This window comes from Strigops habroptila, chromosome 16 (assembly GCF_004027225.2).
Source record: "Strigops habroptila isolate Jane chromosome 16, bStrHab1.2.pri, whole genome shotgun sequence".
In the NCBI taxonomy this organism is placed as follows: domain Eukaryota; kingdom Metazoa; phylum Chordata; class Aves; order Psittaciformes; family Psittacidae; genus Strigops; species Strigops habroptila.
Window position 1 is genome coordinate 1,174,450 of NC_044292.2, and position 17,340 is coordinate 1,191,789.

At 45.0% G+C, this 17,340-nt stretch overlaps 1 protein-coding gene across 1 annotated transcript in view; it reads left to right on the plus strand.

The window, feature by feature from the left end:
• Positions 1-223: 223 nt before the first annotated feature.
• The window catches only part of IFFO2 (intermediate filament family orphan 2), a 43,661-nt gene continuing 26,544 nt past the window's right edge, over positions 224-17,340 (plus strand). Inside the window, exon 1 of the mRNA XM_030507624.1 lies at positions 224-1,124. Within this exon, the coding sequence (XP_030363484.1) occupies positions 496-1,124 (629 nt within the window). The 5' untranslated portion in view covers positions 224-495. The remainder of the gene's footprint in view (positions 1,125-17,340) is intronic.

Consider the following 17,340-nt stretch of genomic DNA (forward strand, 5'->3'; position numbering starts at 1 on the left):
GACCCGGTTACCCCCCAAAAATCACCGCCCCCCCCCCACCCCGGTGCGGACACGTGGGGGATTCCCGCGAGGGGGCGGTGCCGCAGGGGGCGTGGCTTGCGGGAGGGGGCGTGGCTATATGCATATGAAGGCGTGGTCTGCCTGCGGTGGGCGGGGCGATGCTGAGGTAAGGGGCGGGCCCTGCCGGCAGCGCTGCCCGCAGCGTGTGGCGCCGGGGCCGCGGTGGGGCGGAGCCGGGCCCGCCCCGCACCGGCGGCCGCTCAGTGCCCGGGCAGCGGCGGCGGCGCCCGCAGGAGTGTGAGGAGGCAGCGGTGCCGGTGCCGGTTCTTGTCGCGGTCTCCGCTTCTCCCTTCGGCACCCGTGAGCGGCCCGCGCGCTGCCTCCGCGGCCCCTCCGCGGCCCCTCCGCCTCGGCGACCGTTAAACCGCCGCTTCCGGCCGCAACCCCCCCCCACCTCCATCGCCTCACCTCAGGGGCTGCGGCGGCCGCCGGGCCATGAACTCGCTGCTCTTCGGGGAGATGGCCCGAGCCTTCGCCCCCGGCGCCGCCACCGCCTCCTGCCCGCTGGGGCCCGGCGCTGGCGGCGGCCCCGGCAGCACGGCGGCTGCAGCGGCGGCGGGGGGGGGCCCGCCGGTGACGGCGGCTCTTCGTAACGACCTGGGCTCCAACATCCACCTGCTGAAGGGGCTGAACGTGCGGTTCCGCTGCTTCCTGGCCAAGGTCCACGAGCTGGAGCGGCGCAACCGGCTGCTGGAGAAGCAGCTGGCGGCCCAGCAGAGCGAGCGCGACCGCCGCCTGCGCTACAAGACCTTCTCCCGCGACCAGGCCGTGCAGACCGACTCCGGTACATCCCCGCTGTTGCCGCCGCCGGGCCCCGGGCACGGGCTGGGCGCAGGGCCCCTCGCCTCGCCGCCTCACTACAGCCGTTTACCCGGTACGATCTGGAGCTACACCCAGGTGCGGCGCACTGGAGGCGGCGGGTTGGAGACGGTGCAAGGGCCCGGGGTCTCCTGGATCCATCCGGACGGTGTCGGGGTGCAGATCGACACCATCACCCCCGAGATCCGCGCCCTCTACAACGTGCTGGCCAAAGTCAAGCGGGAGCGGGACGAGTACAAGAGAAAGTGAGTGGCTGGGGGGCCCTGAGCCTGCGGGGAAAGGGGGGGGGGGAATGCGGGCCGCCCGCTCCTGCAGTGCGGGGAAACGGGAGAGCCTCTCCTGGGGGCGGAGGGAAGCGTGTGGGGAACGTGGGGAGACCCCTGGGGACAAGGGGGCGATGTCCCGTCTCTCCCTCAGGGCTCCATCCCTGGGGAGGATGCGCCCATGGGTTTGGGGAGGCTCTTCCTTAAGGGGGGTTGTACCTCAGCTTGGAGTCAGGAAAATTGTAGGGTCTTTCCCTGGAGAGCTTTGGTCTTCAAAGGAGTGTTGTCAGCTCGACTTCACAACAAAAAAAAGAGGAAAATTAGGCAAAAAATCCATTTTGGAAAAGCAAAAGAATCTGTTATTAATATTGCATTGCATAGTTACTCCTAAATTTAGCTTGCCTTCATTTTCTGGTCTGATTACTCCAGTAGTCTCTTTCGTGTGCCAGCTCCCCGAAATTAGCTCAGTGCTGCAATATTCGGGTTGCAAATACTGCAGGGGAAGGGTTGCACTCGGAGGTGTTCCTCGGAATTAGTGGAAACAAAAGCCTTAACGCCAGCCTTTGTAGACCTTGGTCAGTTGGAGGCTTCTCCGAGCCTGTCGGGAAGCCCTGGGCTTTCAAATGGTGTTCTTCTCCCCACCGGTGATGGATAGAGTTCCCTTTGGGTTGCTGTATTTGCTCAACGTAGTGTGGCAGAGATGGAGGCCAGAGGAAGGAGAGGAAAAAAAGGTAGTTGGGATTCTGCAGGGAGATTCCTGCATTGTGGAGGAGCTGCTTGTCCTTTGGGGCTGGCGTGGGCACTCCCAGATGGAGTTTTGTCATCTTTAGGCTTAAAATGCGCTTCCTCTTTGCCCAGCCTTGTGTTTTTTGATGCAGAACAAATGTCATCCTTGCTTTTTGCTTTTGGAGGCAGCAGCGTTTCCCAGCTCTGTGGCCTGTGAAGCGTAGCTGAATTTCTTCTGTCCAGGGTAACAGGACTGCAGTGTGCTCTTTGCATACCTCTAGTCACCGGCTTTTATAACAGACCTCCTCTTGTGAATTAACTCGATTTAGAGAGATTTTTAGGCAGGCATATCTGTTCCAGTAGTAATTTCTGGCCTGTTTGTTAACTAAAGTATTGCCTACTCTCAGTGCATCTCTTAAAGCTTGTATGCCTTGATTGCTCTGCTCCTAATGGCTGGAGCACCTCCTGAATCTAGATGGAAATAAGAAGTTGGCTTCTTTCTTTTCTTGGTCTGGAATAGTAGATGCCATCATGGTTGTGTTTGTTTGTATGGTTGGTACCAAGGAGATGGGAGTAGTGGTGCTTCAGAGGAAGTTGTGCTTGGTGGTGGCTTGGTTCAGGAAGATCTGTGTTGGGTGTGGGTTACGTCACCAAAAGTTGGGGATGTTTCTGCTTTTTAATGGATATGTGATTTATTCCTCTTCTTGGGGAAGAGGAGACTTGTGGCCCATTTAAACTGATACATGGTTGGTTCTGTCTATCCTGCTCGTGCACAGCAGGTTTTCACCCCAGAGTCTGTCCTCAGGTGTGACTGTGTGCACACTCCAGGGCATTCCAAAACCACATCAATTCAGTGGAGCAAAGGGGACCTCTTTGTAGGTGACGGCAAATCTCATCCTTAGCGCCCTTCCTACTTGAAACAGGTTTTCCTCCTGCTGCTTGACAGAAAGATTTGATTAATGCTTATCAACACTAGCATTGTATCTGCAGTTCATTACCATGGAATTGCAGTGATGATTCCACTCTGACCTTCAGCCATCAGCTGGACATCACACGTTAAGCTCCTTTGGGGTAACTTGGCTTTTCCATTCATGGCCTTGAGCACACTTTTGCATGCTTGTGGAATAACACTGTACGGGTTTAAATTGAATTCCTGCACTCAGAGTAGATTAGTCAATTTGCTTTCATTATCATCAGCTAATGGGGTGTTGCAGTGTTTGTCAGCAGCCCTGTAAAGATTGGTACCAATGTTTTCTTGTTTGCTTTTGCAGGGAAGGGATTCTCTGTTGTGGCGTGTTTGTGTATATAAATACACGCTTTGGGGTTGCGTTATCTTGCTGTGAACCCTTTGATGATGAAGTTTTATTTAGGGAAATGAGTTCCAAGTGGAAAATAAACCTTGTGCCCATCTCCTGATGGTGGTGTTGGGGTCTGCAGAAAGTTTGGTGCACGGCATGAGTTTCCAACATGGACTGGTGATCATCCCAAGATGGAACAGATGGGTAGCCCCTTTGCCTTGTGAGACCACCGGAGTGCCCTGTGAAGTGGCAGGTAGCTTTGTGTCAGAAACACTGTTTGCAAGATGTACCAGAAGTGGTTTAAACACTGTTGTTGCTGTTTCACACCAAGAAAATAACCAGTTTGCTTTTGGAAGCCATCGGGCCTTGTAACCTGACCAAAAGGCCACTAACTCCATATGCAGGAATGCTTAAGCAGATAGTGATGTGTTAACATGTATTTCCTAAAACAGTGGAGGCTTTTCTTCCTTTCCAGGATGACCACTTGGTTAAGCAGGTCACAGCTTGCAAATGCTTCTTGTTTGAAATACTTGGCTACCAGGAAAAGACCAGGCAGATGATTACATGGCGAGTCAGTGAATGCTGCTCAAGTGAAGAGCTGGTTTCAAAGACATACAGCTCATGTGTGATGTGTCTGTTGTTGCTGAGGACACAAACTCATTGCTGTCATACTTCTGAATTGAAAAATGGAGTGGTTGGACTTGGAGGTGAAATAATCCCTTTTGTGTCCTTTCTTTTAAAAGTAGCTTTACTGCTACTCTTAAAAAGAATAGTGGAAGATCGTAGAAGAGGCTCTTTCCAATGAAATTCTGCTTGTGCTGTTTCAGGAATTACCAATGGTTTCATTTTAGAAACATATGTTCAGCTCCTTTGTTCCATTCCCCCACATCATTTATCTTGGATATCCTAACACAAGAAACTGGAGCTCTGAGGTCTGGAATATGTGAGAGTGCATCATCAGGGAGCACCTCGATGGTATTTTACCCAGGCTTTTGTTTGTATCTGAAGTACAAATGGGAAAGTGTTCCCCCTAAGGAGCCTAGTAGGTATTTCAGACCAAAAGGGCTTTCCTTCCCCCCCACATAATGTTATTTTACGCAAATGATACATAAAAATTGAACATTTTTCTACTTAACATGTTGTCTTAATTTTATAATTTTTTTTTTTAGTGATGATCATGACTTTATATACATGGATTATGATTTTGGCTGTGGGAAAAAGCAATTGGAGGAGATTTATAGGGAAAATCAACTTAAAATGAATTTTCTTTAGATTTTTCTGAGCTATGGTAGGATTTAAAAGAGCTTTTGGCCATAGATCTTATTCCACATCCCTCCTAACTTTTATCTGGTACTACCCTTTTAATAAGCAAAGGTAAAATTGTCCACTTCCTTTGCAGTCAAACTAGCTCAGGCAAAATCCTTCTCAGGGATTTCAGTTACCTGGGAATGCAGGGAAGGGTCAGATTTTGTTACTGAAACACAACTAGAAAGAAAAGAACCAAGACACTGTTCTGCTTCACCTCCTTTGAGGTGAGATGGAACAGTTGTGGGTTTTTATATGACCAGTGTTGAATCTTTGACCTCTCTCTCCATCTGTGGGTAACCAGCTTCACAGAAGGGGGATGAGCAGGTTTAATCGCAGGCACGTGGCAGTGCTGCTGCTCTGAGAGGGACTTTGGGTCTGTTTAGGGTATTTAGAAGAAAAACCAGCCTTCTGAAGAGCATCTGGGACTGTGAAACCAGCATGGTCTCTCATTATGTAAGTCCTGTCCTTGGTACGTGCGTGCTTTGGGGTCCTTCTCCAGGCATCAGGCAGCAGAGCTGAATGGGCCTCTGCAGCCTGACAGGGGATGCCCTGTGTTCCTGTGGCCAAGCGTGCACCCGGGTGTTTAAATCTGCTTATGGGAAAGGGGAAAACAAACGTGCTTTTTCCTGCCCCCAATTAGTCAAGCGACACTGCTCAGCGAGGTGAAGTGCTGACAGCCTGCCTTTGGCTAAGGCAGGACGCCACAGCGCGTGTGTACGGACTGTGTCCTGCTTGGTCATGACACAGAACACGGCCTGTGTCAGGCTGTGGTGCTAAGGACAGTGCTCAGACCTAGAGGGAGGTGATTCCTTCCTTTCCAGACTCGCAGGGAGATCTCCTGGAAGATGGAAGCGCATCGCTGTGTGTTATGCCAGTCAAAACGCTGCTGCGTGTGGCCAGCGCGAGGCTGCTGACTTGGTGAAAACCTTCTGCAGTCAGTCCCTGTTCTCCCTTCTGGGTTTTTTTTTTTTTCCCCTTATAGCTGCAAGGAGGCAGCTCCTCTGTCTGGGGAGAGCTTTAGTCGGAACACTTGAATAGATTTGTATATTATGGTTTCACAATTGTGCTTAATTGGTGCAGATATTGAGTCTGCCAGATGTCAGTCGCTTTTTCCAGCACAGACTTAACTGGTACTAAGAGTTGAACTGGAAATAATTGTTTTACCTCAGGTTGGTATTTCGTTGGGAAGATTAATAAAGTCCACTTGAAAAAGAGATTAGCTTAAATTTGCTGCAGCTGGAAAAGACAAAGATTATCATTGTCAAAGGCAAACACGCGTCAAAACTAACTGGATCTGGGGTTGTTTTAAAGCAGGGAACTTCATAAAAAGGTGCTTAAGAGAAGCCCTGGAGGAATGTCTGCAAACCTTTAAAGCTGAAATATCAGTGGTAACAAGATGCAAATGTTACACGTAGACCCAATAAAAACCAAATAATTTTTTTATCCCTCTAGAAGAATGTAACTAGCATGTTCGACTCCTGCCTGGGCTTCAATTGGTTACAGAGTTGTAATAAAGCAGGCTCTGTGGAAAGCCATATATATATATATATATATATATATATATTTAACTCTGGCGTTTCTGCTTTTCTTTGTATGTTTCCAAAGGGTAGTTTTGCTTCAGTGTGGCTTTTCACTGAAATTTAGTGTCCCTCACTGCTTCCAAAGCAGCCACACAACCTGGTATTAGAGATGTTTTGGATATACCCTTTACAGGATGTGATGTTTTGATGGTCAACACTCACCCTGGTGAAATCTGAGACTTGATCTGGGAAAGACTTTTTTACTTGCTCTGAGAGGATGTGAGTTTTCTTTATGAAGAACAGATAAAATTGTGTAATGTGGAAAAACTTGGCTGTATAACAAAACTATACATCCCTTATAATTGCTGGCTGGAAAGCTGCACTGCTTGGAGCTGTGCAAATGAAGCACTCTAAGAATCAGGTTTGTTTGGGTGTCAGGCTTTTTTCTTTAAATAGTGCCATTTTTGCTTCTAAACTGCTGCTGCAGAGACAGGCATTTACAATGTGAATACCCGGAGCACTCCAACAAATCCCAGATGTATTTATTTCCTTGGCATAGCTAGAAACTGGGACTTCTGGGTTGGAGTAACATAGGAGAAGGTTTGGAAGGAGAGGAGGACATTTCACTTTGATCCTGCTTTCTAACAGTGCTCCACAGTGGGATTGGGGCTGTAGTTTGTTAAATATTTAAGTAGATAAATCTCTCTGTGTGAATTAAACTGGCTTGTAATGGGAGCAACCAGGGAGGGCTACAATGTGTTATGAGTGATTTGAAATAGCTGCCTTAGCTGTGCAAGTTAGCTCTTTGTTCTGAACTTTATCTTTGGCTATTAACTCTGAATTACAAGTGAAATCACAGATGAAGCAGATTGGATGTGGTGGAGAAAAGAAATCAGCATCTTGTGTTGTGGTGAGAGTTTCAGAGAAACTTGGGCCAGGACCTGTGCTGTGTTCTTCAAAGGACAGCTTCCTCTGTTGCAAGAGAACCACAGGACTTTGTGTGTATATTTGGAATTTACCTTTTGATTCCTCCTGTGACTCATGGTGGGAAGCTTTGGCCTTTCTGAAGGCAAAAAACCAGACTTTGAGAGCGCAGCTTAAGCACTGAGTAGCTCTGACAGCAAAAGCCCCCAGGTACCTCTGATCTCAAACTCAACTAATCTCTGCAGACCCTTGCAATTTAAGGCTGAGGTGAAAACAAACACAGAAACAAGTTATTTCTAGCTCTTTATCGGCTGTAATCATAGGCTTCTGTTGCAGTAACACAGTTTGAGTGCTGGGCTTGTAGCTAAAGAAAGCATTGAACCCACGTACTGCTCAAGAGCTTCTTTTTTGTGGTTAAGGTTTTGTGGTGATGCTCTCCAGGTCTTACGTTGGCTTCCTGAGTATTCTTTTCTGTGACTAGATTTATTTTGCTAGAAATAGGCACAGGATGTTGTTCTTTATGGTTTAATACGGTTTAAGTCTCCATCTTAATGTTTAAGACCAGTCTTTTTGTACAGGAAAGGAAGAGATTTCTTCCAGGTTGGTCTTCTAAAAGAGAAGTTTGAAAACTTACGAGTATGTATCTGTGTGCTGTTCAGTCTAACTGCAGCCTTGTGACCTCTCCAAGCTAAAAATTATCTTCTTCCTAGAACTGATAAGTAAGAAATGGGACAAGACTGATTGTGCTTAGTAAGCAAGACACAGGGAAATCATATAGTGCATGGCTGTGCTTTTAAACCAGATTTCAAACTTGGTTCTGCTCTCCCCCACCATACACCTGGCTTCTACAGGGTATTTTCCATGGTTTTTAGTCTCCAGTTCCATTTTGTGTGAGTGTTCTCCAGCTGCTTTCATGTGCTGGTATCACCCTGGTCACTTTTCACTCGAGTTCCTGTGCATTTACATCCCGCCTTGCCCCCGAAGGAACCTGCCTCCACTTTGTTATGTGTTTAGAATAGGGGGTGAAAATAAGATCACTGTAATACAGCTTGGACACACTGACAGATTACTGCATTTCAAATAGATTGTTAAAATCTCTTGGTTTGGGGTTGAATGACTGTAGTTAGTGACCTAGAGATGCTTGTGCCTGCTGACCAAGAGGGAGTCATTTAGGAAGGTGGGATTTGTTTGTGATGCCAAAGAAAGAAGTAATGTGTATGGAGTTTCATAATATCTGGCTGTTGCCTAGTCTGGAAGCAGTTCTTATCAGATCTCTCTGCTTCAAAGTAGGCTTGAGAAAAGCTAAGGTGATATAACAGTGCCTGCTAGTGTGTAACCTGGATTGCATGGGTTGTGCTGGATGTTTGTGGAAGTGTCAGAATGATTTGGTGACTTCTTCTAGTGCCAGTGCAGAAAGTGGCACCCGGGAGGCACATACCTTTACCAGGATTGGAATAACAAAATGCTTACTTTCAAAAGCCTTTTAAACATGAAATTATTAGCATTTGTTATAAAAAGTGTGGATATCTTCCTTTTGTGTGTTATTTGCTGTGAGTGGTGTTGATCCATGTACAAAGATGACATCAACTCTGCCACTGGATCTACTTTAATAGCAAGAGCATCAAGGGAGCTGGGAGAGAATAGTGCTCTGTGCCCATTAATGATGCGTCCTGCTTGTTAATGGCACAGAACATGGACTGGTTGCTTTGCTACTGTGTGAAAGTGAATCAGAGATGAGGCATCTCTTCAGGCTTTTGTTCAAGCATTTCCACACTTTAACTCATCTACATGTGACTTGATGGTTACTGGACTCACTCTGGAAGAATTCTGCTGGACCTGGTGTATCCCACTTCCCCAAATTTGTTAATTTGAGTCCCCTTCCAAGTAGATTTTGGGACTGAACCTACTCACATCTGCTTTCTGTGTCGTGGCTTCAAAAATAAGCCCACTGCTGCTTTTTGCAGCTTGTTGTCACTGGAGAAATGTCCAGTTGTCCTTGTTTTGGCTTTTTCTGTCTGGAAAACACCATGCATTGCTTTAGAGAAGGATTTTAGCTATGTGTGATCAAATGGATTGCTGCTGTTAGTAATGGGGATCCAATCTTCAATCTGATGCTAATTTCAGTGGATTTAGTCTGAATTTGCCCTGAAATAAAACTGAAAGCAAAACTTGACTTTGCAGCCTGACCCTGAATTCCATGTGTAACTTTACAAATCTCTTGGTGCCAAGGACAAGCCAAATGTTTTAATTTGAAATGGTTTCAGGAATCTGCATAGAAATTCCAAAGCCTTTGTGAGCAGGTAAACTTGAGGTCAAGTTCTGTATTGTGTGCTTATCAGTACACAGGTACCACTGCATTACAAACCCAGTTTTGTTTGCTTTGAAGTATATAGGGGTTTGTATCTGTAAGCAGAGAGCAACATGGTTGAAAGACATGACCCTGTACTAAAAGGAGGAGGAATTAACTTAGTCCTCTTCATGTGGGTGAGAAAACTTACTCATTTACAGTGGCACATTAACACAGAGAACAGAGATGATGAAGGAAGGGATGATGTCTAATAAGATTGGATCCCACTTTGCTCTTAAATACAGTAGATGTGTTTAGTCCAAGTGACTCATGCTGGAATTGAAGATCAAAGGGATCCTGGCTCAGTATTTATTCCAAATCAGTGGTTTCAATGGAAAACGTATTTCTGTTGGTGGTTCTTACAGGTACAAATTGTCTGCAGCTCTCTGAGGGGAGAAAAAAGAACCATGGCATTTCTTATATTTTATTTAAATGAAGCTTTCTCTGACACAGAGAACAGAATTTAAACTTAGCAGGCCCATGTCTGTTCAGTCTTAGAAGTAAAAGCCTGACAAGTCAAATGAGTTAAAAAGAACACTAGGTATTGGTGGCATTGGTGTAATTTTACTAATCCTGTAAAATGGCATGGGTGCATTAACACTGCATCAGAATGTTTTAACAATAATGTGTAATATTTCGAAAAGCTATTGTAATTAAAACTGCTACAAGAAAATCCCCCTCTTGCAGGTACCAAAAAACCCCAAATCAAATCTTCATGTCCCCTTCTAAACTGTTCAGTAAGGCACTGACCATCTGCTGGAGCATTGGGCACTCTGGATTCTCTTCTATTTCCCCAAATGACTATACCAGCAGCACCTCGCCTTTCACTATCTCTGTCATCCATGCAATTTTGAAACCCCTCTGGGTTTTTATGTGTAGGTGTTTTGTTTTTCTGTTGTTTAAAGGAAGGGAGAAAAAGGGAGTGCAAAGCACTTAAGAACTCGTTAATGCCCTGGAAAATGTTTTTCCACTAATCTGTATTCTTAACCAGAGTGTAGAACTGCCGCTTGCCAGTGGGAGACCAGCTTTTCTTGTTAAACGGGACAAAGTGACCCTGGGAATGAAGTCCCACTTGCAGAGCTGCTGTACAGAGTTTTATCCTTTCAAGAATGGCTATGGGATGTAAGGAAGCTCACGTTGTGATAACTGTCCCTGAAGGATAGCAAGCTCCTGGTGGTAGCTTGTGATGAATCTGCCAATAAACCCATTTTCTTTCATAGCTTCTCTTCCCCTTTTGGGCATTAGATACTTTTATCCATTTATATGCAATGCAGTCAGACTCTTCCCTGTTAAGTTTCAATGGCTGGAAGGAATTTACTGTCTTCTCTAGTTCTTATTTTATATAGGTGATCATAGGAGCCTCACAGTTGCCATGTCAAGGTAGGTCCTATTGCTGTGGGTATCCTGCAGTAGGTGTCCAGACTCTGGCCCTCTCTCATTTTGTTGCAGCTTGGAAAGAGGTGTCATCCTGTTTTCACATATTTCACAGCCTTTTTCTTTCTGCAGTGTTCAGTGAAGCAGTTTTGATCTTTCTCCTATAAAATTCACAAGGAGATACTGCTCTAGACCCAGGGGCAGGGGTTTATTCCCTGTGTGAGGTGTGGCTTAGGTGGGCTTTGGGGCCATGACCAGCCTAATTCTCCTGTAATTGTAGGGCAGTCAAGAAAAGGCAGGGAATGAGGTCACTGTCTCAGTCACTCTGTTCCTTTTCACTGGCCTTTCACATTAAACCCAAGTTTGGAACCGTTATGGTGCCCGTTGCTTCCCCCCCGTACATAGCACAGGGTTGCCACTGCCAGTGGCTTGTACCACCCTTCCCCTATAAACATGTGCAGTGTTTGACTGCCTTAAAACTGGATTTATTTGTGGAAAACTGAGCAACTTCAACTTTCTTTGCAGCAGCGGGCAAACTGAGCTTCCTCCCTTCCAGAGGCTTCAGTAAGTCTGTGCCTATTATCTTGGAGAGTATTCCAGTATGGGCCAGTTCCTCAGTTGCTGGGGTTTTTTCATTGTTTGCCTGTGGATTCAAGTACAAAACAATGATTTTCTTGGGATTTTATGCAACCAAGGCAGCAAAACAACTATTATGTTTGTGTGGATTTAAGACTGAGCTGCCTTTGTACAAATATTTAAAAATGCCTAATCTTGAGGTTTACATCCTCCTGGCTGTCATCTTTATTAATTCACTGCCATCTAAATGGCACAGCACTGTGGTTTAATGGTAATGCTGTCAGGCCTAGGTACCAGAATTAACTAGAAATACTAAACTATATTGTTCTGTCCATTGTACTAGAAGTGATTAAAGCAGCTTAAGCAGAGTGAGCATTCTTATAGTTCTGGAAGGACCATGTGAGGAGCACCATGTGTTTCCTCAAGTGTCATAGAAACCCTTGAAAAACAGTTTATTTCTTACCCTTTGTTAATGCTTGTGTTCTTAGAATCCTGATACTGCACATAAAAGCTACACTTAAATATATTTACCTTTACAAAGGTAATAAACCTCTTAAAACGTAGATAAGATAATGGATATATAGGAGCTCTACTGGGAGACTGCTACATGGTAGGTACGTATCCCTGCTGCCTTCCTGACTCCTGAAAGCAGATAAGCATTATCTCATTTTAATAGACAGTTTCATTGATCTTTACTAGGTTCAATAAAAGTATTCAGTACTGGGGCAGAGACTTAGATGACTTCTAGCTCTCAGCTTTGATGCTGGCTCTTAAAGGATGTGGAGGAAGAGAGAGGGCAGATGGAGATAATCCTAAGGGCAAGGTAAGGAGAGCAGTGAGTACTTCAGCCACAACTTGCAATTACTCTTGGCGTTTCAGGCTGAAGAACTGCAGAAGTGAAGAAGAATACATTCCACAGGATCTCTGGTTCCTTTCCACAGAAGAGTAATCCTGATCTATTATCACTTGGGTTTATTGGAGCCTTTCAGAATGAGTTTGAGGTGGTAACAGCAGGGTGGTTACCACATGGCTAGCGAAGGGGATGGCTGCATATAGACAGCATTAGGTCAAATAAAGACCTTTTATGAGAGACGATGTTAAAATACCAATGTTTTGAACTTAGTACAGCTTACATTCTAACAGCTAAGCTTAGCTAATTAGACATTTAATTATGTGGTTCAGTATTTCCCTATAAAAGTGGATCGGGTTTTCCTCAGAAATGGATGATTGGCCTGAATACTGAAATAAGAAAAAATGGGAGGAATATCTGTTGAAAAGGAGGTTTGCTTTATGTCTTAGTAGATCTCAGTAGGTGTTAAAAGTGGTGCTGTCTGATCACTTTGTGCTGTGCTAGTGACATATTTCCTTTTCTTTTAGAATCACCAGCCAGCCCAAATGCAACACATGCTATCTAGTCTGATGCATTCCTAAAAGCGATCCTTTAGAAAGGCTATGAGTTTGGCTGAGATTTTTTATTCCCAACTGTGCAAATCAGGCAGGCATCCTTGGTTTGCTCTCCAGAGTAATGGTGAGCTTCATGCTGGCTTCCTGGGCAAACCCCTCTTCATGAGAGACCGAGCTGGGAGTCCATGTGGTGGAACTCAACTTGAAGCCCACAGACTCAACATGAGTGTGTATGTTCCAGTGCCCAAAACTTCCTGCTCCGTCTGGAGAGCAAGAGACCCACAGCACAACAACAGTGCTCAAAACATCCAGGTTTTCCTCTTCATAACACATTGCCATGAAGTCATAAGGCAATTCTGTACAGAAATAATCCACACCCTACATGGGAAAGTTTTCCTGTAGTTAAAAGCCTGCTAGATTACTTCTTAGAGCTGTGATGTAAGAATCTTCCATGTAGTCATGTGCATCAGCTGAGATAATGCTCTATTTGAACTTGGCAGCCTCCAAAGGCCATTCATGAAAGCTTTCATTAGGTGTTTATAGAAAATAGAAAGGCAAATCATGCCACAGAAGTTTGCCTGTACTTTCCGACAGCTTAGCGTTAGAGCTTATTATGGCTTTAAATGTCTGCTGTAACTACTTGTCTGCTCAGCTGCCAGACTTCTGGCAAGGTGTCCGTGTTTTGTTGAGTCCTTAGCTGCAGTAGGAGGTGAGAAATTACAAGTGAAATGTCCTGAGCACCATAGAAATACAAAGGTATTTTTAACATGGTGATGGTGTATATTAGAGCATGCCTCTATGCCACCTTTTTAAAGTTGCTGCCAAGCTAGGACTATATAGAATTGTACTCCTTTGTTACTGTGCCCTTGACTAGAAGTAGATTTCGGATCTGGTTTATTGTATGCTTTCTTTTTCTTACAGTTTTCCTCACACCCAAAAGCCCTCTTCCATACTAATGTTTTTATCAAGTCTCTTGTGTTCCGAGGATTAAAAACAGGAAAGAGAAATGAGAATTAGGGGTAAAGGCAAGGTGACGGAAGGGCGGAATACAGTTATCTGTGGAAAAATATGCATTCCTGTAGTGCAACTAAAGACTTAGAGAGAGAACCTTGAAATCAGCTTAAGTCTTATGTACTGGGTTTTGTATGGAAGCTCTTGGGGTGCTTGACTTCAGAAACAAGTCATGTCAGAGACTGGTGTGGTTGTGTGTGCTGGTAATGCTTCTCCTGACCTGTTAGATTTAACAACAGGTATTTTCTATTACTCTTCTAGAATTAATGTGCTGAAGTGGAGGTAAAGGAGGAAGAGTTTGAAGTGAGGGTGCTTCGGAGAGAAGAAACAGGATGGGACCCCCTTCCTTTAGAGACCACCGTGTGTCAGGGTCAGATCATTGAGAGCAGTCCTGAGGAGAAGGACTTGGGGGTGTTGGGTGATGAGAAGCAGATGAAGAGGGATGGGACATCCCACTGTGCCTGATGCCTCCTTCAGCTGGAGCTGGGCCCATGGAGGCTGAAATACAGGACTGGGAATATCTTTAGTTTGCTGGTTGCATGTGTACAGGGTGCAACGTGGAGAAGAGAAGGCTCCTTAAGGGGAGACCTTAGAGCAGCTCCAGTGCCTAAAGGGGCTCCAGGAAACCTGGAGAGGGGCTTTGGACAAGGGCCTGGAGGGACAGGCCAAGGGGAATGGCTTTAACCTGCCAGAGGGGAGATTGAGATGAGCTCTGAGGCAGAAGCTCTTCCCTGTGAGGGTGCTGAGGCGCTGGCACAGGGTGCCCAGAGAAGCTGTGGCTGCCCCATCCCTGGCAGTGTTCAAGGCCAGGTTGGACACAGGGGCTTGGAGCAACCTGCTCTAGTGGAAGGTGTCCCTGCCCATGGCAGGGGGTTGGAACTGGAGGAGCTTTAAGGTCCTTTCCAACCCACATCATTCTAGGATTTAATTTCTAGCATGGAGGAGTTGGAAGTCATACTTGATGGCAGGCTACAGAAAGCTTTTATTTATTATAAATATTTGCTTAACCTAATGTGCAGTTTACAATGACATGAAGGTTTTCTCCCAAAGTACTCATGTTAGTGGTCTTGCATCTTAGCCAGCTATTAAAACTGTTCTGTTAATGGTGAACTTGATGATCTTAAAGGTATTTTTCACCCTAAATAATTCTATAATTTCTTTTAAGCTAGTAAAGCTTCAGAGTCTGGGACAGACATGCTGGTGCTTATCTTCTGCTCTTGAAATACATTTGATTAAATGAAGAGCATGAGCCAATTTTTAAGTTTCCCTAAACAATGGATGGATTTTTCTGTGATTATTACATGACTCAGTTATAATAATCCCTTCTCTTTGTGCAGTTTCACTGCTGAAACCGAGCAGTGAAGTTTTGTTGGTAACTCCCTTATAAACAACTTGAGTTGCAATTTGCAGAAGACATTTTTCTCGTGCTGTTCTGTTCTGCTGGAGCCTGTATTTAGTTCTGTAATGATGTGGATGTTGGCGATGAGCTGTCCAAAGGAATCACATGGCTTTACTGGGACACAGGGATAATAGCGTGCTGTGTTCCACAGCTCTCCTCGTGCAGCCTCCCCTTTGTCTGCACAGGGTCTCTGAAAGCTTGTTTTGACCTTTTCAGTGCAGGAGACGACGACTGTACAAGTTTCTCACGTTAGCACATGTCCCAGGCTATTTCTGTATGTTGTCCAAGAGAATCTGAGATGATGAATAGTCTATGCAATAATTGCAATATGGCTTAAAAGCACTGGATGGGCTACTGCTTCCTGCCCTGCTATTGCAGCGTTAGCAAAGAAACTACTGCAAGATGTCCAACTTCTGCTTCTCATTTGCTCAGAGATGCTTGTTTGTGTCTGTCAGACCCACATAAGAAATGTAACCCCCATGGCATAGGTGGGTAGATAAAGCAGTTCCTTAGGAAGAGTAGAAAATAATAGGCAGGTTTTTGACTTTCGCAGGAAGTAAAAAAACTGCTACTACTAATAATAAAAACAGTTGACTGAAGTCAGTACTTCTGTTCAGGCTCAGTCTTTGTTCTGTTCTTTATAGCATCTATCACTGTATTTCAGTAATTCAGAGAGAATGGTCATTAGGAGTAGTAAGCTTGAATGAATTTCACAGCAGTTTTTTTTTATATATATATGGCCGTGACAAAATGCTAGGACAAAACACCTGAATGCAGGACATACGAAAGACCGTAAAACTGCAGCTTGTCGATAGGCAGAGCTGTAAAATAAATGTATATATGTGATCAGCTGTCTCTTATGCATGAGGTTTGTGGGTGCTTGTGTTTGCTAGAGATTTCCTTACATGGGAATTCAGGATTTGATAATTAACTTGTAGCCAGCAGCACTATGCAGTAATGTAATCCTGTGCTTTTCAGATTACCTGCTTCAGAATGAGTCAGAGTAATTGCTTTATCTGCAGCAATGACAATGGTTTTACAGGAATGTAATGTTCTTTGCCTTGACTGTTTCATAAGCTGTGCTTGCAGTTGTCTTCTGCAGGCCTAGAGAATGCAGAGCTCTTCTGTACACTTCGGTGGCAAGGGAGATAAGGGTTTGTTTGCCATGATAATACGTACAAGTGAGTGTAGTGCTGCCGTTTGCTAGAGAACAGTTTGATCAGGCAAAACTGCCATGAGCACGGACTCAGCTGTGAGCTAAAATTGGGGTTATAGTACAGTGGCTTTTGCAGCTCTTAGTCTGATCTCTATAAAAATGGGATATTTCTTCTCAATTGTATTAGTTGCTCGAATTCTCTTTGTTTTGTGGTAGTGCTGGTTGGGGGGTTGCTGGCGCCGTGAGGCCTGTGAGAAGTAAATAAGAATAGCAGCATGGGAAACAGCCTTGGAAATGTGATGCTGTTCTCCAGTATAGTGAAATCAGGATGTGTCCATCTCCTTAAATTTCCTTTTTATTGTTAATAGAAATATATAGAGAGAAAGGGGAAAAAATAAGCGGATATACCTACAAAATGGGGGAAATGCCTCAGATTTGATTGATACCAGAGGAAAAGAACTGAGAATCTGAGCATTGTCCCAGGAAGGTTGAAGTAGCATCTACCAAGGCTACAAGAAAATAGTGGTAAAGACAACTTAATTCTGCACAGTTAAGCTAAAAAGAAGTACAAAATGCAGTGCTCTGATTCTCATCTTGCCAAAAGTGTCATTCTGTGTTGATATATGTCAAATGGGTGTTTGGGTATAAATCTTATCAGATGTTCTGTAGTCAAACCTAACCATATTTACTATGCCATGCGTGGGCTATATCATATTCCTGGAATCAAAGCTGACTTGTCAAGCAAATTGTCAAGCAAATTGTCTGTCTGACATTTCCTTTCAGAACAAAATGTCACTGCAGGTACCCTGGAGGCACAGAGACGGGGCACTGGTGGGTCCTGCTCCCCAGCAGTGGGCTGAATTCAGACTAACTGCTCAAATTGGGTATCCTGTTGGCATAGGGAATAGTGGCTGCCTGTCTTAATGACAAAGGGCAGCTTGCTAGAAGTTGCTATCTTCTGCTTATTTGTTTTGCAGCTCTTGTGTCTATGATGTGTTCCTGATAGCTGAAGGCTGTCTCAAGCTATGTAACTAGAAGCTTAAAGTTCATCATGACATTTCCCTTTTACAGTGGGGAACTTTACCTAGAGGTAGGCTTTTGAGCTGTTCCTCTTTGTGTTGCACATCTTCCCCTTTCCCACTTCCGAAGTCTTTG